A 21,800-nucleotide genomic window follows, 5' to 3' on the forward strand; every position below is an offset into this window, starting at 1 on the left:
TTAACTAAGTGTGGTGGCGCCCACCTGGGAGGATCACATGAGCCTGGAAGGTCAAGGCTGCCATGAGTTCTCTTCAAACCACTGCACTCCAGCCTGGGCAACAGTGAGACCCTGTCTCAAAAAAACAAAAACAAGAAGGCTGTGATGTGCCTTTCAGAGAAAATACACATATTAGAGAAACTTCAGGCACAAGTTAGGGTGCTGCTGATGTGAGTAAGGCTCAATGTTAGTGAATCAAAAAATATACATTAAATAAGGTGTCTTCAAACAGAAACACACATAAGCCAAAGTTATATATTGGTTGATGAAAGCATTGTGGCCAGAGGCTTTCAGGAACCTCACTTTGTATTTCCCCCAGGAGACATGGCTAATGTCTAAGTATTTGCTAATCCAGTGTTCACAGTCACTTTATAGATTCTGTAATATAGAACACAGCCACCTGAAATAACGACCAATTGCACAGGGAATTTTTTTCTACATGCTAGTGGTGCTTTACTGGAATCTAATTTATGTGCAGTAAAATGCACAAATCTTAAGTGCATAGTTTGATGAGTTTTGACAAATACTACCTGTATAAGCATCACTCAGATCTAGCTAGAGAACACGTCTGTCATCTGAGAAGGCTCTCTCATAGCCTTTCCCAGACATTCCTGCATCCCTCCCTTGAAGTGGCCACATGTCGGATTTTTTTCCCCCACTATAAATCAGTTCCGGATGTTCTAGATTTTTTTTTTTTTTTTTTTTTTTTAGACGGAGTCTTGCTCTGTCGCCCAAACTGGAGTGCAGAGAGGTGATCTCGGCTCACTGCAACCTCTGCCTCCCGGGTTCAAGAGATTCTCCTGCCTCAGCCTCCCAAGTAGCTGGGACTACAGGTGCCCGCCACCACACCCAGCTAATTTTTTGTATTTTTAGTAGAGACGGGGTTTCACCATGTTAGCCAGGATGGTCTTGATCTCCTGACCTAGTGATCCACCTGCCTTGGCCTCCCAAAGTGCTGGGATTATAGGCATGAGCCACCCTGCCAGGCCGATGTTCTAGATCTTTACACAAGTGGACTCATGCTTCCTTTGCTCAGCATGATCCATTTAAGACTCATTTGTGTTGTTACATGTAGAAGTCCTTCATTTCCTTTTACTGCCAAGCTGTATTCTGTTGTGTGGATGTAACAATGTATCCATTTACATGTTGATGGCTGTCTGTGCTGTTTACATTTAGGGGCTTTTATGAATAAGACTGCTGTGAAAATTTTTGTACAGGTGCTTTTGTGGATATACTTTTCACGTCTCTTCAGTAAATACCTTGGCATGACATTTGTTGGGTCATAGAGTTGGTATATGTTTAACTTTACTTAATCCAGGCTTTAATTCTCTCCTCTGGGGCAAGATGTCTAGGAGAAGGCCATTCCAGGGATGTTTGGCAGCTGAGATTGTCAGGCCAGTAGGTCAGTGTCCCTCTGATACTCTCTCTCTTTTTTTTTTTCCCTGAGTGTGTTTGCTAAGGAACCTCTGATTCTCTTGACCTTCCCCTCAGGAATGCATAATGGCTGCTGCAGCACCGGTCATTGTCATTATATTCATAGCAGTCTTTCAAGCAAAAAGAAGGAGCAGGAGCAAACAGTCTTCCCAAGACAAGATTCTGCCTTTTTAGCCAAATGTGAAAACTTTCCCATATCCATTCTGAGCCGCAAGGGGGTCCGAGGAAGAAAGTTTCTGGCCAAGGAGCAGGGATCTTCACTCACTATGGTCCGCCCTCTGTTGACCAGGATGCTGGTGTTGGAAGTGTTTACCAGACCCTGGGCAACTTTTAAGTTAGCCCTCCCGAGCCTCAGAGAAGACTTGGTGGGACTACTTGGTCAGGGGCCTGGACCTTGACCAGGAGCTGGTGGCTTGTGTTTGATACAAGAACAAGAGGAACCCTAGAAGGAAAACTAAAGAGACAGAAGCTTCTGGGCCGGGCGTGGTGGTTCATGACTGTAATCCCAACACTTTGGGGGAGGCTGAGGCGGGCAGATCACTTGAGGTCAGGAGTTCGCCAGGCGTGGTGGCGGGTGCCTGTAATCCCAGTGACTTGGGCGGCTGAGGCTGGAGGATCGCTTGAGCCTGGGATGCAGAGTTTGCAGTGAGCTGAAATCATGCCACTGCACTCCAGCCTGGGTGACAGAATGAGACTTCGTCTCAAAAAAAAAAAAAAAAGAAGCTTCTAGAACAGTGGTTCACAGAGTGTGGTCTGTGCCAGCAGCAGCAGCATCACCTGGGAACTCGTTAGAAATGCAGAGTCTCAGGCCGCACCGGGACCTGCTGATTCCCAGATTCCCAAATCTGTATTAGGAGCCAGTGGTCTACAAACCCATGTGCACGTCTTGGGGAACGTTTGTTTCCCCTTTGCTTCTCTTAGCTGCATGTTTTTCCCTGAATGCGAAGCCTGCTTCATTGCCTGATGACCTGTGTCCGGTGAACATAATCATTTCTTTTGTATTCCCGTCACCCACCCCGAATGCCTGTGCTTCACCCTCTCCCAGGGTTTTTCCTGTTTCTCATAAGCCAGCATTGAGAAAAATCCAAACCCTTTTGAGATACCTGGTTTTCTTGGCAAGGCTGCAGCTTTATAGCTGTATTTAGAACAGCGTCAAATGGTAAAAAGGGAAAAGAGAAGACGCACAAAACGTTTCTAGTTTGTAACTACCTGTATAAAATAGGCTTTTAGGAGCTAGACATCAGTCGCTTTATGAGCAATCTAAGCTTCATGGGGCCCACTTTATTTGGTTAAACTAATTCAATGATTTTAGAGCTCTAAAGGTCACTAAAAATAAAGATGGCGTAGATTTTAATTGCTCTTCAAATTGCTCTTTCTCTGTCTTTCCCAACAGGGGTGGAGGTGGGTGAAGAATCAACATTTTTTTCCCCTGTTTTCCTTTTCTAGCTTTGAAATAGACACATCATGCAAGAGGCTACATATCCAGGGTCCGGCCAGCTCTTACAGGGCTTTTGCATGCAATTGAAAACGGTGCTTGTCTGAGAGGGCATGACTCTGTGGTGGGTCGTTTGTATGAAATGAGAAAGGGGACTCCTTTCTCCATGTGGATGCTACCCTTCTCTGGGGCTCATAGGTGTGAGCAGAACCTGGACTGGACTTGATGCCCCACTTGCCCCTTTGGATTCCTTTGTGCAGTGAACAAGCTGTGCAGCTGTACATGGTGGTGCATACAAACACACACACACACACACACACACACACACACATTTTCTTCTCTTTTCTTTTTCTTTTTTGAGACAGGGTCTCCTTCTGTCACCCAGGCTGTAATGCAGTGGCATGATCATGGCTCCCTGCAGCCTCAACCTCCCAGGCTCAAGCAATCCTCACACCTCAGCTACCCAAGTAGCTGGGACCACAGGTGCACACAAGCACACCTGGCTAATTTGTAAAATTTTTTGTAGAGATGGGGTCTCACTGTGTTGCCCAGGCTACATATATATGTTCTATACTCAGTACATATTATATGCCTCTCTGTCTTAGAAACTTACGTGTACATTAGTTTCCCATTGTTGCCATAACAAATACTACAGATGCGGGATCTTAAAACCGAAAGCTATTCTCGTATAGTTCCAGAGGCCCTAAGTCCAAAATCAGGGTGTTAGCAAGGCCACTGGGGTGGTCAGAGCTGTGCTCCCTTGGGAGGCTCTAGGGAGGAGCCTAGAGCCTTCTTTGCCTGGTCCAGCCCCTGGTGGTCCTTGGCTCATAGCCACGTGACACTGAGCTTTGCCTCCTTCCTCACATGGCCTTCTGCTCTTCTGTGACTTCTCCTTTGCTGTTAAGAGGACATTTATCATGGGATTTTGAGCCTACCCAGATAATCCAGGACAGTCTCATTTCAAAATTGTTAATCTAATTGTATCTACAAAGACCCTTTTTTCCAAATAAGGATGGCCACATCCACAGGTTCTAGGATGTTTACATATTTTTTGTGGTGGGGGCCACCATTCAACTCACTACAAACACCTTGGAAATGCATCCTAAGAGCTTAACTTCTTGGCATCATAGCATGTTAAGTCCATGTACCAGGTGAACACATCACCTCATTTGTCTCTCTGACCAACGTGCACGGGAATGACTCCTTTGAGGCATTTCAGGACAACGAAAGGGGTAGAGGACCTGGCCTGGGTGACTGGCGGAGGTGGGGAACCTGTCACAGTACACCCCTGCTACTGGGGGGGGAGGGGGAGATGGCCAGGCTGGCACCCATCATGTAGTTCCCATGGGCTTAGGAGTCTCAGCTGGGTTCAAGTTCTCGCTCTTGGGTGACCTTGGACAAGTACCCAACCCTCTGGCCTCAGTCTCCTCATCTGTGTAATAGGCATGAGGATAATGGCATCTGCTTTATAGGGTTGCTGTGAGAATGAAATGAAGTAAGATGAAGCATTTAGTAAGCACTCAGCAAACTTGGCGGGGGTGACGAAGATGATGAAGTCAGAGGTGGCCATAGTCAAGGGCTCATGGGACAGAATCTGACCCAGTCAAACACCCAGACTCCCAAACACCAGGGCTCGTAGCCACGTGGCCCAGGCAGAGGTTGGACTCATAGTTCGGGCAGGTCCAGCCGGTGGCCAGTGAGGAAGGGGGTTGGCTGGGAGGAGCGGAGGCCAGAGGGAGCTGGGCCTGGGAGGAGGGCTTTCTTTTTTTTCTTTTTTTTTTTTTTTGAGACCAGGCTGGAGTGCAGTGGCCGGATCTCAGCTCACTGCAAGCTCCGCCTCCCGGGTTCCCGCCATTCTCCTGCCTCAGCCTCCCGAGTAGCTGGGACTACAGGCGCCGCCACCTCACCCGGCTAGTTTTTTGTACTTTTTAGTAGAGACGGGGTTTCACCGGGTTAGCCAGGATGGTCTCGATCTCCTGACCTTGTGATCCGCCTGTCTCGGCCTCCCAAAGTGCTGGGATTACAGGCTTGAGCCACCGCGCCCGGCCGAGGAGGGCTTTCTATGGTCGTTTGGACATGGCATCTCGGTGTCCAGCGCAGGGAAGGCATATAGGAGGAGCTGAGGCTGCTTGGGCAACATTTATTTACTAATCGGTAGGGAAGCTTTTGAGTATTTTAATGGCAGGAGCAGCCAGATGTGAATAAGCGAAATGTGAACCCAGGCTGGGTGATGAAGAAACGGTAGGGCCTAGATTTGGGCCAGAATAGTGGTCATGGACAGGAGGGTACTGATTGGAGAGATTTGGGAGATGGGAGGGATACAACTTGGATGAGTCAGGTGTGGGGTCAAACTTGGTTCCTAGTCCCCAGAGAGAGCTGTATCAGTGAGCTGTCACTATATAACACATAGCCCTGGCCGGGCACAGTGACTCATGTCTGTAATCCCAGCTCTTTGGGAGGTCAGATGGGAGGATCACTTGAGCCCAGGCATTTGAGACCTGCCTGGGCTGCATAGTTAATTTTTCTACAAAAAATTAACCAGGCGTGGTGGCGTGCGCCTGTAGTCCCAGCTCTTCGGGAAGCTAAGGTGGGAGGATCCCTGGAGCCCAGGAAGTCAAGGCTGCAGTGAGCTCTGATCGCACCACTGCAGTCCATCCTGGGCAATAGACCGAAACTCTGTCTTAGAAAATCAAAACAATAATAAACAGAGAAAGGAAAACCATGATCCCAACGGTTAGAATTTGGACTGGGCGTAGCTAAGTGCTTCCGGCCTGGGCTGGGTGTCTGTAGTCAGCTGTTGGGCAACCGGTGACTCTGCGTCTAGGGCTTGGCTGGCTGTTGGCTGGGGTGATGGGGTGATGGGCACGTGGCTCTCATCCTCTTGCAGGCCAGCCTGGGCTGCTTCACCCGGCAGCTGGGCAAAGAGTGGAAGTCTGCCAGGCTCAGAATCACACACCGTCGGCCAGGCGTGGTGGCTCATGCCTATAATCCCAGCACTTTGGGAGGCCAAGGTGGTTGGATAATAAGGTCAGGAGTTCGAGACCAGCCTGACCAACATGGTGAAACCCCGTCTCTACTAAAAATACAAAAATGAGGTGGTTGTGGTGGCATGCACCTGTAATCCCAGCTAATCAGGAGAATCGCTTGAACGCAGGAGGTGGAGGTTGCAGTGAGCTGAGATTGTGCCACTGCACTCCAGCCTGAGCGACAAAGCAAGACGCCATCTCAAAAAAAGAATCACACACCATCACTTTCACCACATGCTGTTGGCCAGAGCAAGCCAAGAAGCCAGCCCAGGGTCAAGGGTTGAAGCCATAGACCCTACTTCTTAATAGGAGGAGCTACAAAGAGTGTGGGGCAGGGGAGGAGAATTTCTGGCCACTTTGCGATCAACCATAGTGGCCTTTGTTTCAGATCCCCTTTCCACCAGCCCTCTCCTATTTCGTTTGACCTCTCTTCTTTTTTTTGAGACAGAGTCTCGCTCTGTCTCCCAGGCTGGAGTGCAGTGGCTGGATCTCGGCTCACTGCAAGCTCCGCCTCCCGGGTTTACGCCATTCTCCTGCCTCAGCCTCCCGAGTAGCAGCCTCTCTTCTTAATCAGTGACCCACAAAGAGCAGCCCTTGACCCATGTAAGAGGCCTTGCCGTGGGCTGCAAAGATAATCCAGAAATGAAAGCTCTTTTGCATCAGGTTGTATTTGTCTGCAAATAATGGGAAACCAAATAATGGCTTAAACCATAAGGATTAACAAGTTTGGAGGCGGGCAGCCCATGAAAAGTTATTAATACAGTCAGGCCGGTGCGGTGGCTCACACCTGAAATCCCAGTACTTTGGGAGGCCGAGGTGGGCGGATCACTAGAGGTCAGGAGTTTGAGACCAGCCTAGCTAACATGGTGAACCTCATCTCTACTAAAAATACAAAAAGTAGCCGGGCGTGGTGGTGGGCGCCTCTAATCCCAGCTACACAGGAAGCTGAGGCAGGAGAGTCACTTGAACCTGGGAGGCGGAGGTGGCAGTGAGCCAAAATCGCGCCACTGCACTCCAGCCTGGGCGACAGAGCGAGACTCTGTCTCAAAAGAAAAAAAAGGAACATGGTCTTTTTGTCAACTCCCATCAACCATCCTCTGCTGGTGGGCTTTTCAGCCTCAGGTTTGTTGCCTCATGGTTGCAGAATGGCTGCCACAGCTCTAGTCATCTCAACTGTATTCAAAACTGGAAGCAGGAGCAAAAGACTGTCTTTCTGGAAAAACTCTGTCTTTGTATTCTGGAAGAAAAACTTTCCCTGAATCTTCCCTGAAAGTCTCACTGAGCAGAACCTGTCTGTACACTTCGGTTTTTACTATTTGCAGAACTGTGTTTACTCTAACTGAAAGAAAGGCTGGGAAAGTGAATGTCTGATAAAGGAGGTGGGAGTGCCTCTGGCTTAGTTCAATTATTTTAAGGCTATTTTGACCACAACTGACAGTCCAAAATATGTTTCTGTGTGTTGCAGTACACACACACACACACACACACACACATTATTGAAACCAGTTTCTCAAATACTCACTCTTACTATGCATAGGACGCGTTAATATCTTCTATTCCTTTCCATTCCATTCCATTCTTTTCCATGCTGTTTAATTATTTAAAGCAGTTCCTGGTCACAACCTGCTAATTTGATTTCACAACCTTCAAAGGCGTGACCCAGAGTTTGAGAGACTGGCCTAGAACAGTCTTTGTTTACATCTTAGCGTTGGCAAGTGTTACCCTGCACAGAGTCAGGCTTCTGTGAGCAAAGGAGGAGAGGTGGGGAAATGGTGTTTTAAAAAGCAACGGATAGACTTTGCCACATCATCTGCACTTCCTGATATCGTTCTGGAGACTTTTTATTACTACTGGCAGGCAACTTGAGGGTTACTCCAGTTTGTATTGGGAAATTAAAATCCGCCTGTTTGTGGAGCTTAGCCGGCCCTTTTAATTCCGTACCCTGCTAGCAGCCTGGCTTCTGCACAGCTCCTGATGACAGCGCAAAACTCCGATTGCATTACAAGTGGAGGAGAAATTCACACAATTTTCTGGAAGGACACTGTGTCATTGTTGCGTCATGGCTGTTCTCTGGAGCTGGTTGTGGTTTTCAGGCCCGGCCTTTCCTGCTTTTTATAGCGTGGTGGTGAAGAGTGAGGTCTTCAGAATCACAGGGTCTGAGTTCAAATTCTGGTGCCATGGTACGACCTGGGGCAAGTGTCCCGACCACCTCCGAGTCTCCTTTTCCTGTGAGATGTGCGTCAGCAGTGCTTCCGTGGGGATGGGGAGGGATCAGTGGATATGGAGTGAGCACAGGGGCTGGTACCCAGAAGCACTCAGGCAGTGCGGGCTCTTTGGGGTGTGCCAAGCAGCTTCAGCTGCATGATGCCGCAGTGACGAGTGAGCCCGGGTTGCAATGGCTCCCGGTGGCAGAGGCTGACTTCTCACTCATGTGTGTGCCCGTGGTGGGTTGGCTGTAGCTCTGTCCACACGTCCGCCCGGTTCTGGGACTCAGGGGAACTATGTGATGGCTCCCAAAGCTTCTGCCCCCCACCCCCCTTCCCCACCCCGCAACCTCAGTCACTGCTTCCAAAGTTTCTGATTGTGGGGGGTAGGAGAGGGGTCTCCAGCACCCTCCCTGGCTGAGAACCACCGGCCGTGCTCCCCAAGCCAGAATGGGGTCTGCTTCTGCCCTTTTGCTGTCCTTAGCAACCCCCCACCAGACACACAGTAGGTGCCTACTAAATGTACATTTCAGCAGGTTGCCTCTTGAACAAATGAAAGGATTTGTTTAATTTCCTCTGCACATTCATTCATTCATCCCACAGATATTTGTTGAGCTCCTACCGTATGCCACATACCAGGCCAGTCCCAAGGATCTTGCAGGGGACAAACCAAGCAAAGGTTCCTGTCCTGGGGGACATTTTGGTGGAGGAGACACACAGTAAACAACCAAACCATCAGACAGATGTATGATATTTGATGTTAAAGTTTTGTTTTTGTTTTTTTTTTGGATACGGGGTCTTGCTCTGTTGCCCAGGCTGGAGTGCAGTGGCACGATCACGGCTCGCTGCAGCCTAGAACTCCTGGGTTCAAGCAATTCTCCTGCCTCGGTCTCCCGAGTAGCTGGGATTACAGGTGTGCAACACCATGTCTGGCTGATTTTTTTGTTTTTTTAATCTTCATGTGTGTCTTGAAAGGCTTCCTCTGCCTGTTGGGTTGAGAGCAACAAGACACCTAGCTGGCCTGGTGTGGGTGCACACAGTGCAGGTGCCGCAGCACCCCCAAAACCGCTCTCTTCCACTGCATTTATCTCATCTGCAAAATGGGGGTAATAGCAGGTGTTTGGAAGGATTCAAAGAACCCCGGTACCTGGCTGAAGCAGGGGATCTATTAACCGTTCCAAATACACACATAGGCCACGTGTGGCAAACAGCACCAAAGTGGGGCCAGGGACTTCTGTCCAGACTCACTGGGCTGTGGCCCAAAAGTTCTGGGAGTCGCCCCACTAGATAGCATCAACAGTGGCAGTTAAAATGATCGCGACTAGCATGCACACCACTTACAGAGTGCTTTAGGACATGGATTAAAGATGTTCCTATTTAACAGTCCCATGGAGGACGTAGTGTTATCCTCCCCTATTTTCCAGATGGGGAAACTGAGGCACAGAGGGGATGAGTAACTTGTCTTAGGGTACATGGCAGGGAATGGGAAGTGGCAGCCCAGGGATGGGAGCCTCAGAATTGGTCAAGATGCACTTGATTCCTGCTGTGAGCGTGCTCAGGCAGCAACCCCAGCCCCTCGCCCAATTTCTTTTTTCTTTTTTTTTTTTGGAGCTCTGTCGTCCAGGCTGGAGTGCAGTGGTGCAATCTCAGCTCACTGCAGCCTCTGCCTCCTGGGTTCAAGCAATTCGTCTGCCTCAGCCTGCTGAGTAGCTGGGATTACAGGTGTGTGCCACCACGCCCAGCTAAGTTTTGTACTTTAGTAGAGACAAGGTTTCACCATGTTGACCAGGCTGGTCTTGAACTCCTGACCTCAGTTGACCTGCCCACCCCGGCCTCCCAAAGTGCTGGCATTACAGGTGTGAGCCACCATGCCCGGTCTTCTTTTCTTTTTGAGATGGAGTCTCACTGTGTCGCCCAGGCTGGGGAGCAGTGGTGCGATCTTGGTTCACCACAGCCTCGGCCTCTCTAGCTCAAGTGATTCTCCCACCTCAGCCTCCCGAGTAGCTTGGAACACAGGGGCCCACCACCACCCCCGGCCAATTTTAAATTTTTTGGTAGAGATGAGGTCTTGCTGTGTTGCGCAGGCTGGTTCTCCAACTCCTGAGCTTAAGCCATCCTCCTGCCTCAGCCTCCCTGCCTCGGCTAGGATTACAGGTGTGAGCTACCCACGCCTCCCTCCTTTTTCGTTTTTTGAAGTGACATTTTCCTGTGTTGAAACACAGAAACCCGAGCTGTTAAATTCTGAACACTCACATAACCACAGCTTAGTCACAACACGGAACGTGTCCCTCTCCCCAGGACATTCCCGTTCATGTCTTTAATGTTGTCATTGGAATGAAAGCACACAAATACAGAATCTGCAGAGAGAGCTCGCCAGCCTCCACTTCGAAATTCACCCTCGGGACTGGTTTGCAGAAGCCCCGCGGGAGCTGCACCCCCTCCTGTCTCTAATTCTGCTGGTAGGTAGGTCGTGCACAGAGCTTGGGCCACACCTACCAGAGCCAGGGAGGAGGCATGAACAGACGTGAACCCTTCGTCTTGGGAGCTCATGCACACCTCCAGGCCAGGAGCAGGGCACCCGCATTCCAGAGGACCCGCATTCCAGAGGAAAAGAATCCTGTGTTCCAGGGTCTTGCGACATCTGCTTTCTAGATCTTTCTGGGATCAGGACCTGAGAGGAAGAGAGAAAGCCACTTGCCATTCCTGTTCTTTCCTCCCTCTTCCATGCCAGTCCCTTTATCTCCTTTTCCAATCTGAAGCATCCCAGGCATTCATAAAATGATAACAGAGACGCATACCCCCGTCACCCAGCCCTGCAATAGTGCCTGAACATTCTGCTGTATTTGTTTCAGATCCTACGAGAGAAGTAGCAGGAGATGGTCACCTGTGGGGTACTGGTTAAGGGCGAGGCCTCTGCAGTGAGCCTACCTGGGCTCAAATCCTAGCCTGGGCAGGGCGCGGTGACTCACACCTATAATCCCAGCACTTTGGGAGGCCAAGGGGGCGGATCACCTGAGGTCAGGAGTTCAGACCAGCCTGGCTGACATAGTGAAACTGTCTCTACTAAAAATATAAAAAATTAGCTGGGCATGGTGGTGCATGCCTGTAATCCCAGCCACTCGGGAGGCTGAGGTAGGAGAATCACTTGAACCCGGGAAGCAGAGGTTGCAGTGAGCCGAGATCGTGTCATTGCACTCCAGTATGGGCAACAAGAGCCAACAAAAAAAAATCTCAGCCTGACCCCTTACCAGCTACAGGATCTCGGCCAGATGACTAACCTCTCTGAGCCTATTTCCTCATCTAATGTGTAGGGATCACAGAAGCACCTGCCTCTGGGGTTTTAGGGAAGGCGAATGAGTTGTACACGCGGGTTACCTAAACCAGCACCCAGCACATAGGAGGCCCGCAATCAGTGGTTTTATTATTGTCACAGTCGGTCCTTGTTCTTCACAGATCCCGTATTTGCGAATTCACCTACTTGCGAAAATTGGTAACCCCAAAACGGTGCTGGTCATTTGCAGAAGTGGGTAGAGTGGCCAGAAAAGTTGAGCTGCCTGACATGCAGGTTCCCAGCTGAGGTCGGGCCCAGCAGCACTCTGATGTCTTGTTTCAGCTCAGTTTGCAAAGTTTGCAAAGCAGTGTGCTTTTTGCAGTCGATTTAGTGCCACAGTTTTCATATCTTTGTGAGTCTTTTTTTTTTTTTTTTTTTTTTGAGACGGAGTCTCGCTCTGTCACCCAGGCTGGAGTGCAAGTGGCGCGATCTCGGCTCACTGCAAGCAGCTCCGCCTCCTGTGTTCAAGTGATTGTCGTCCCGAGTAGGCGTGACTACAGGCACCCGCCACCATGCCTGGCTAATTTTTTCTATTTTTAGTAGAGACTAAAGGGTTTTGCCATGTTGGCCAGGCTGGTCTCGAACTCCTGGCCTCAAGTGATTTGCCTGCCTCAGCATCCCAAAGTGCCAGGATACAGGCATGAGCCACTGTGCCCGACTGTCTTTGTGCTTCTTATTGGTGATTTCTCTGTTTAAAATGGCTCCTAGGCCAGATGTGGTGGCTCACTCCTGTAATCCCAACACTTTGGGAGGCCAAGGTGGGTGGATCACTTCAAGTCAGGAGTTTGAGACCAGCCTGGCCAATATGGTGAAACCCTGTCTCTACTTAGCCGGGTGCAGTGGCACACGCCTGTATCCCAGCTACTCGGGAGGCTGAGGCGGGAGAATCGCTTGCACCCAGGAGACGGAGGTTGCAGTGAGCCAAGATTGCATCACTGCACTCCAGCCTGGGTGACAGAGCGAGACTCTGTGAGTCTCGCTTGCTCCGACAGAGCAAGACTCACAAAAAATACAAATAAATAAAATAAAATGGCTCCAAGCAGGGTGTAGAAATCTAGTGTTCCTAAGGGCAGTGAGGCTGTGATGTGCCTTCTGGAGAAAATACCTGTGTTAGAGAAGCTTCCTTCAGGTAGGAGTTATAGTCCTGTTGGCCGTGAGTTCAATGTGAATGAATCAACAATACAGATTAAATAAGATGTCTTCAGACAGAAACGCATATAAGTCAAGGTGATGTATTGATTGATGGGCGAAAATACTGTGGCCAGAGCCTGGCAGGAACCTAGCCGTGTATTTTCCCCAGGAGCAGCGGCTCGGTGTTCATGGTGACTTTCTAGAACCTCACTACTGCAAATAGCAAGAATTGGCTGCATTTTGTTAGACTGAAGTACCAGTAAATGACATAGTATAATGTTATGTGCTATAGTGCATGTGCTACACATACGTAGTATATATACGGGATAATAGTATGTGTAGTGTGGTTTTGTTCGATTTAATTTTTTTATTTTTATTTTATTTTATTTTTATTTTTAAGAGGGAGTCTCGCTCTGTCGCCCAGGCTGGAGTGCAGTGGCACAGTCTCGGCTCACTGCAAGCTCCTCCTCCCGAGTTCACGCCATTCTCCTGCCTCAGCCTCCCGAGTAGCTGGGACTACAGGCACCCATCACCACACCTGGCTACTTTTTTGTATTTTTAGTAGAGACGGGGTTTCACTGTGTTACCCAGGATGGTCTCGATCTCCTGACCTTGTGATCCGCCTGTCTCGGCCTCCCAAAGTGCTGGGATTACAGGGGTGAGCCACTGCGCCCACCAGATTTTTTTATTTTTGAGAGAGGGTCTCATTGTCGCCCAGGCTGGAGTGTAGTGCCACTATCCTAGCTCACAGCATCCTTGACCTCCTGGGCTCAAGCAATCCTCCTGCCTCAGCCTCTCGAGTAACTGGAACTATAGGCAAGCAACCATGCCCAGCCAAAAAAATTTCTTTTTGTGGAGACAAGATCTTGCTGTGTTGCCTAGCCAGGTTGGTCTTGAACTCCTGGGCTACAGTGATCCTCCTGCTTCAGCCTCCACAAGTGCTGGATTTACAGGCGTGAGCCATTGCGCCAGCTATTTTGTGTGATTTTAAACTTTTTAAGCTTCCCTTGAATGTCACCTTTTCAGCCTCCCGTCTCTGTTCCGTCCCCCTCCTTTGTCCATCCCTCTCCCACCTACCTCCCATAGCTCTGTCCATCTCTGACCACGTCTTTTTCCTTTTCACTGACTTTCTCACTCACTGTCTGCCTCTCATTTTCTCCACAGCTGGCCCCCAAGAGGACCCTTTCCAAGTCCCCAGCTGGGGGCCCCGCGTAGACCTGGAGTGGACACGCCCCTCCTTCCCTTCATGATTCGTTTGTAGCGCAGGTAACCAGCGAAGCATCTCTGTTATTACTGGAGGGGCAACCGTCTCTCATTCCACCTCCCCAGCACCACCTTGGCCCCTGGATGAGGAAGGAGCATTCCTTCCTGGAAGAGCCTGGCTAAGCAATATCTCCAGCTCTTTCTTCTCCCACCTGGGCCCCCTGAATCATCTGGGCCATCACCCTGCCTCTGCATTAGCGCAGGCAAAATCGTTCTCCCTGCTCCTTTCCCCTTTTCTCCAGATTCTTTGCAGACCATGCCTTTGCGTGCCTTCTATGAGTGGGTTGGGGAGGGAAGGGGCTCATAGGTCATGGATCTGGTGACACAGCGGGAGGAAGCCTGGTGGGGCTGGGATATGGAGCAGGTGAGAGCACGTCCTCACCGCTTCCTAAGGCAGCAAGAGCCCTGGAGGAGCCTCCCTGGGGACAGTCCCCACAGCCAACCCCTGAGAGGGAGAGTAATTGGCATGTGGGGCTCTGGGGATGCATGTGTCTCTGTCTGTGCTGCAGGGAGGGGGATCTGTGAACCCGGGAAAAGTATGTGTCACATTTCTTATCCACATGCATGTTTTGGCGTGAAACATGCATGAGTCGTCAGATTTTTCACAGTATGATTCAGCAAATACCCCCCAACCTACAGTGGGAGGTCCCTGGCCAGGGCTTTTCATTATGTCACTGAGCACTGGGGATGGAGGACTCGGGGGTGACACTGGGGAGGCCCCTGTTAGGGAAGTTCAGAGTATGCTGTCAGGGTGAGGGACTGTGCACCAGCCGAGGGTTCATGTAAGATTTTATATGTGAGGTTTTTGGGTGGGGATGGTGACCCATGGCAGTCGTCACGTCATCAGTGAGGTTTGGGACCCCCTACCCTGACGAAAAAAGAGGGTAAGGGAACTCCACAGTCCTGAGCTGTAAATTCCCACCATTCAGAAATCAGGTCTTCTTTTCCATTGTGTATTGTATGTGTCGTTGGGAGGAGAGGGGGGCAGAGGGTACAGGAAGCGATGAAGGGATGAATGACTGGAAGGATGGGTCTGTGTGGGTATTTGACAGAAGGGAAGGAGGGGTGTTTGGATGGAAGCTTGGAAGGATGGAGGGATGGGTAGGTAGATGATGGAAAGATGGAGGGATGGTTAGGTAGATGGATGGAGGATGAAGGGATGGGGAGGTAGATGGGTGGAAGGATGGAGGGATGGGGAGGTAGATGGGTGGAAGGATGGAGGGATGGGTGGGTAGATGGATGGAAGGATGGAGGGATGGGTGGGTAGATGGATGGAAGGATGGAGGGGTGGGTGGGTAGATGGACAGAAGGATGGAGGGATGGGTGGGTAGATTGAAGGAAGGATGGAGGGATGGGTAGGTGGATGGAAGGATAGAGAGATGGGTAGGTAGATGGATGGAAGGATGGGTAGGTAGATGGATGGAAGGATGGAGGGATGGGTAGGTAGATGCATGGAAAGATAGAGGGATGGGTAGGTAGGTGGATGGAAGGATGGAGGGATGGGTGGGTAGATGGATGGAAGGATGGAAGGATGGGTAGATGGATGGATGGAGGGATGGGTAAGTAGACGGATGGAAGGATGGAGGGATGGGTAGATGGATGGATGGAGGGATGGGTAAGTAGACAGATGGAAGGATGGAGGGATGAGTAGATGGATGGATGGATGGATGGAGGGATGGGTAGATGGATGGATGGAGGGATGGGTAAGTAGATGGATGGAAGGATGGAGGGATTGGTGGGTAGATGGATGGATGGAGGGATGGGTAGGTAGATGTATGAAAGGATAGAGGGATGGATGGGTAGATGGATGGAAGGATAGAGGGATGGGTAAGTAGATGGAAGGGTGGAGGATGGGTAGGTAGATGGATGGAAGGATGGAGGATGGGTAGGTGTATGGATGGAAGGATGGAGGATGGGTAGGTATATGGGTAGAAGGATGAAGGGATGGATAGGTAGGTGGATGGAAAGATGGAGGATGTGTAGGTAGATGTATGGAAGGATGGAGGGATGGGTAGGTAGACGGATGGAAGGATGGAGGGATGGGTAGGTAGATGGAGGGATGGAGGGATGGGTAGGTATATGGATGGAAGGATGGAGGATGGGTAGGTATATGGATGGAAGGATGGAGGATGGGTAGGTAGATGGATGGAAGGATGAAGGATGGGTGGGTAGATGGATGGAAGGATGGAGGATGGGTGGGTAGATGGATGGAAGGATGGAGGATGGGTAGGTAGATGGATGGAAGGATGGAGGGATGGGTAGGTAGGTGGATGGAAAGATGGAGGATGTGTAGGTAGATGGATGGAAGGATGTAAAGATGGGTAGGTAGATGGATGGAAGGATGGAGGGTGGGTAGGTAGATGGAGGGAAGGATGGAGGGTGGGTAGGTGGATGGAAGGATGGAGGATGGGTAGGTAGATGGAAGGATGGAGGGAGGAAGAGACTGATGGCTAGAGGGAGGAAGGAGCAAGCTTTGGAGGGAGGGTTGTCTAGTTAAATGTTTCTGAGGGCTAGTTGGATGTTTGGAGGGATGTTTGGAAAGATAAAGAAGTGGATGAATGGATGGAGGCAGGGAAGGGAGGGATGTTTTGGAGGGTTGGAGGAATATTTGGAGGGGTGTTTGAAGGGAGGGAAGGCTAGGTGGATGTGAGCGTGGATGGGTAAATAAATACAGAGAATACCTGCTTCCCCTGGTGTCAGGTGGGAATAACGATCCCTTCCCTATGGGGGTGGAACAAGCTAACATTGCTGAAGTGCTCAGACAGTGCCTGGCACCTAGCGAGTGCTCGACAAATGTTAGCCATCCTCATCCTCATCATTCAGACCATGGGGCTCAGCCTTACCCCGGTGGCTTCTCTGACTCAGAACTCCCCTCCTCATGAGCCCCTTTCCCTTGCTTCTGCCTCAGCTTCCCCACCACCCTCCCCTTCCTCGGGAACACACTGCAGACGTCTTCAAGGGCCACTCAGAGCCTTGAGCCACAAAGCCCTTCTTGTTGTCTACACTGGCTCCCTCACTCCTTCACCTGTTTATATGTAGGACAGACCCCCACCACACGCCCCATGTCTGGGGAGGCAAGACAGCAGGGTGGTGAAGAGCAGGGCTCAGGAGCCAGGCCTCCTAGGTTCCAGGCCTGGCTCTGCTGCCTGCTTGCTGGGAGATGGAGGATGACCCTCCCGGTGCCTCCAGTTCTCATCTGCAAAGTACGGGCCGTGGGGCCCCTCCTGGGATATCCTGAGGATTAGCTTAGTGTGTGTGAGGCACAGTCAGGACCCACTTAGTCTCAGTTGATACCATCATCATCATCATCATCATCATCATCATCAGGTGCTGGGAGAGTCGGAACGGGAGGAAAAGGACCCTGTCCCTGGTCAGGGGTTTCTGGCTAGGAGGGCACCTGGGGGTATTCCTTGTCCCTGTCTATCCCCATGAACTCAAGGGAACAGAAACTCTGACCCCCTCCAGGGGGTTCCCCTGAAGGGAGGGGGCCAGGCAAGCTGCCAAAATCTAACCTTGTCTCCCTCGCCCTCTTCCTGACCCCACCCCATCCAGTGGCGATGGATGATGAGGATGGGAGATGCTTACTAGACGTGATTTGGTGAGTAACGGGCTTCCCACCCCCGCCCTCTGTCTCAACCCCTCCCCTCCCTCCCCTCCCCAGCTCCTTACCTCCTCAGCTTCTCTTCCTCTTCTTTTCCAGTGATCCACAGGCCCTCAATGACTTCTTGCATGGATCTGAGAAGGTAAGCTTGGGCGCAGGGAGAGGCATTCCCTATGTGGGGGGCTGTATAATTGGGAGTGAGGGACAGGGAGAGACACGTCCCCTTGATGCAGTAGCCATCTGCCTTGTGGCTTCTAACGCCAGGCACTGGAGGTACAGCAATGAGCAAAACTCATGGTAAATCCCTGTCCTCCTGCCATGGACACCTCCTTGGTAAACAAAGAAACCAGTCACTAATAAAGGTCATGGTGAAAAGTACCATGTAGAGTATGATAAAAAACATAATAGTGTCATTTGCACAATGAAAGAGGTTTAAAAGAAAATAAATGGGTCCCAGGGGCTCCTTTAGATAGTGTAGTCAGAGAGGGTCACACGAGGGAGGTAACATTGAAGGTGAGACCTGAAGGATCACAGCAAGGTGGCCAGGGCCGGTGCTCCTGGCAGGGGGAACAGCAAGTTCAAAGGTGGGAGAGAGCTTGGCGTGGTTGAGGAACAGAAAGGAGGCTGGTGGGGCCAAACTAAAGGGGAAACTAGTAGGAGGTGAGACTATAGTAGGTAAAAACCACCAGGTTATGCAGGCCTGGAAGCCCAATAGAGGAGTTGTTATTTTTATTCTGAATGTGACAGGCAGCTCTGATGGGCTCTTAAACAGGAGAATGCCATGTTTGATTTGCTGCCCAGAAAACAGAACAAAATGGGGAAAAGTAGAAGTCTGTTGAGCTCTGAGCAGCTGTATTAGTATCTCTGGCTGTGTAACAGATTATCCCAGCATGCAGTACCTTCAGCAATTGTTAGAGCTCTTGCAGTGTCTGAGGGTCAGGAATCTGGGAGCAGCTTAGCTGGGTGGTTCAGGCTCAGGGACTCTCATGAGGTTGTAGTCAAGCTGTGGGCTGGGGCTGCAGTCATCCGAAGGTTTGACTGGGGCTGGCAGATGTGCTTCCACCAGGACTTATTCCCGTGGCTGTTGGCAGGAGGCCTCAGCTCCTCACCACAGGGGCCTCTCCATAGTGCTGCTTAAGTGTCTTCACCGCATGGCAGCTGGCTTCCCCCAGAACGCGTAATCTGAGAGAGAACACAGGAGGAACCCGCAGTGCCCTTAATGATGCAGTCTCCAAAGTCCCACGCCCTTCCTCCCATCACAATGTATTCACTAGAAGCTAATCAGTCAGTCTGGCCAGCACTCAGAGGGAGGAGAATTGAGCTCCACCTCTTGAAAGGAGAGGTATCAAATAATTTGTAGAGCAGAGGCATGAGCAATGGGATGATGGCAGCCTGGGCCATGGTGCAGGCAGTGGGGGAGGCATGCAGCATTGGATTTGGGATCTCTCTGGGAGGTGGCATCAGCTGGACTTGCTGGTGGACTTGATGTTGAGGGGGAGAGAGTGTTCACCATGGCTCCTGGATTTTGGCTTGGGCAACTGAGTGGATTCTGGTGCCACTTTCTGAGGTTGGAAATTTGGGGAAGATTCTGGAAGTCCAGGTGGTGCTGGTGGATGTACAAGTTGAGGTTCTGGAGAGATGTCCAGCTGGAACAAGAAATTAGGGAAACCCCAGCCACACCCAGACATTCACTGGGCACATACGTGGATGCCAGGGCCTGTTCTGGGCACTAAGGATGGTGCTAGGCATCCGAGAAGGCCCTGCCCTGCCAGAGACGGCACCGCAGGGCTTGTCAGGTGCCCGGATGATGGGCGTGCCAGGCACTCAGGCTGCATTGGGAATGGAGTACTTAGTGAGAAGGCACAGGAGCTGTTGGACCACAGGTGACCGCTCCTGAAGGTTGTGCTACTGGAGAGACTGGGGGCAATGGCAGGGCACAGCTTGGGCAGAGGCGTGGTGGAGGCAGGATTCTGGAATTCAAGGCAGTCACGGCAGGATCATTTTGCAGGCCAGGCTCAGGGACTCAGCGCTGGGGATGCCTTGGGTTTTAGGCAGGCACCCAAGCCCCTGCCTTTGGGGCCTCTTCTCGGAGGCCAGAGTTTCCCATACCCCCAGCCCTCTCCCATCCCAACCCTTGTCTTTTTGTCCCGAGTGACCCTAAATTGGTTTCTGCTCCAGAGCATGGGCCTGCCCTGCTGACCCTTGACCTTGGATGGGGTGGGTCTTGTTGCAGCTTGACAGTGATGACCTCCTGGATAATCCCGGGGAGGCCCAAAGTGCCTTCTATGAAGGTCCTGGGGTAAGTGCCGTGGCTCCCAATCTTCACCTGAGCTGTTGGGGCCGCCAGTGGGAGGGGGGCCCTGAAGGCAAGAGGGGAGGCTTGGGCTCATCTCCTGAGGGCCGTTGACAGGAGGAGGGCGGGGGTGGGCCTCTGAGGGTGGCTGGACCACCCTGGCAGTGCAGGAGGGAGCACAGCAGGGGAGCCCTGGGGGTGGCCAACATGGGTAAGGCTGACCGTGTCTTGCAAGGCCCCTCGGGGAAGAGGTGAGGGTCCCCGAGGCCTTGGGGCCCTGGGGCGGCTGGTGCAGAGTGGTTCTGGGGAGCTGAAGCAGATGTGGGTTGTGGGGTTCACAGGGGTACTCCTCTGGAGAGCAGAGGGCTGGGGGAGGCCTGGGGTCCTGCCCAACTCAGCCATGGCGGGGTATGACCTAGGGGAGGGGCCTCCTCACCTGCAGACTTCAGTCTTCACCTGGACAGTGAAGACAGGTGCTGAGCAAAGCCCAGAGTGGCCAATGCAGAGGACGTTTATCGAGTACCCACTGTGTGCCTGACTGCCGGTCCCATGACTGAGTGCCAGTTGTCCACACCACGGTAGCCACCTCCTTCCTCTTTCTCCCTCTTCTGTTGCTGCTTTCCCCCCTTCACCTTTTCTTTCCCCACTCTTCCTTTGGCCTCCTCCCTCCCCGCCTCCCCTTCCTCATTCCCCCTCCTCACCCTCCCACCTTCCGTCTTCATCATCAGAACACGCATTCACCAAACACTTACACGACTGGCCTTTCCTTGTCATCTTCATTTAGTTCTCACAGCTATAATATCATATTCCAAATAGCTTATGTTTCATAATATAAATGAGGAGGAAATGCAGTAATTATATAACGTTGGTCCATTTACAGGCCCAGTAACAGCAGTGATCCTGTTACTCTTTTGTGATCACACTTCTTACTGTGACCACCATTTTTGTATACCCTAAGATCCCTGGTCAGGTTCTAAATACTCTCTGCACGCGACGTCGGTGAATTTTCACAGGCATCCCAGGAGGCAGGTTGGTTGTGACCATCTGGCAGTTAAGAGCTCAGGGGGTCAGTGGCCTGCCTGGTCCTCAGTCGGCTGGAGGCTGAGCCAGAGCCCTGTCTGCCTGCCACTCCCCTCCACTCACCAGTGGTTGACCCAGGCAGTCCCCTCATCTGTGAAATGAGGAAGGGAGCAGCACCCGCCTCATGGGACTGTCACCAACAACAGCATGAACAATCACAATAATAATGACAGTGATGATGATAGATGCTTCTCGTGCACCTGCCAGGGGCCGGGTGCTACTGTGAACCCTCCACGTGGATTTATTGAGAATCTTGGAAGCTGCAGGTTTTGATGGGTTATCTGGTTAGGTATTGGTGGAGATGGAAAACTGGATAAGTATTGTTTGTGGGGCTATCCACACATATGCATGCTGATATTTTTCCATGCGTGTCCTGGGTTGCAGTCCAGCATAGCATGAAAAGCACTTAAAAAGTATTGAATCCAGGCACGGTGGCTCACGCTTTTAATCCCAGCACTTTGGGAGGCCGAGGTGGGCGGATCGCCTGAGGTTGGGAGTTCGAGACCAGCCTGACCAACATGGAGAAACCCTGTCTCTGCCAAAAATACAAAATTAGCCAGGCGTGGTGGTGCATTCCTGTAATCCCAGGTACTTGGGAGGCTGAGGCAGGAGAATCGCTTGAACCCAGCAGGCAGAGGTTGCGGTGAGCTAAGATCTCCACCAGCTTGGGCAACGAGAGTGAAACTCTGTCTCAAAAAAAAAAAAAACCCAAAAAACAAAAAGCATTGAACTCACAGTGCGGTTGGCACAGAAGCTCATAAATGGGAGCGGCTGTGATGTGAGCTTTTCTCCACTAGGACTACGACCGCTTGTTGGAAACCTTTAGGGCCAGGTGTGTTTCAGAATTTCGAATTTCTCAAATTCCAGAAAAGTGGTGCCATGTGTGTGGTGTGTGTAATGTCACACGCTTGCCCTTCGATGGCCAAACTTAGGAAGTCACATCATGTGGATAAATGGATCCCA

General features: G+C 51.1%; 1 protein-coding gene across 1 annotated transcript in view; it reads left to right on the forward strand.

Annotated features, from left to right (window-relative positions):
* The window catches only part of BICRA (BRD4 interacting chromatin remodeling complex associated protein), a 101,583-nt gene that overhangs the window by 54,341 nt on the left and 25,442 nt on the right, over window positions 1-21,800 (forward strand). Inside the window, 4 exon segments of the mRNA XM_033223836.1 lie at window positions 13,765-13,866; window positions 17,416-17,461; window positions 17,564-17,606; window positions 19,698-19,763. Of these exon segments, the coding sequence (XP_033079727.1) occupies window positions 17,421-17,461; window positions 17,564-17,606; window positions 19,698-19,763 (150 nt within the window). The 5' untranslated portion in view covers window positions 13,765-13,866; window positions 17,416-17,420.

Source organism: Trachypithecus francoisi, unplaced genomic scaffold (assembly GCF_009764315.1).
Source record: "Trachypithecus francoisi isolate TF-2019V2 unplaced genomic scaffold, Tfra_2.0 Lachesis_group12, whole genome shotgun sequence".
Taxonomy (NCBI): Eukaryota; Metazoa; Chordata; class Mammalia; order Primates; family Cercopithecidae; genus Trachypithecus; species Trachypithecus francoisi.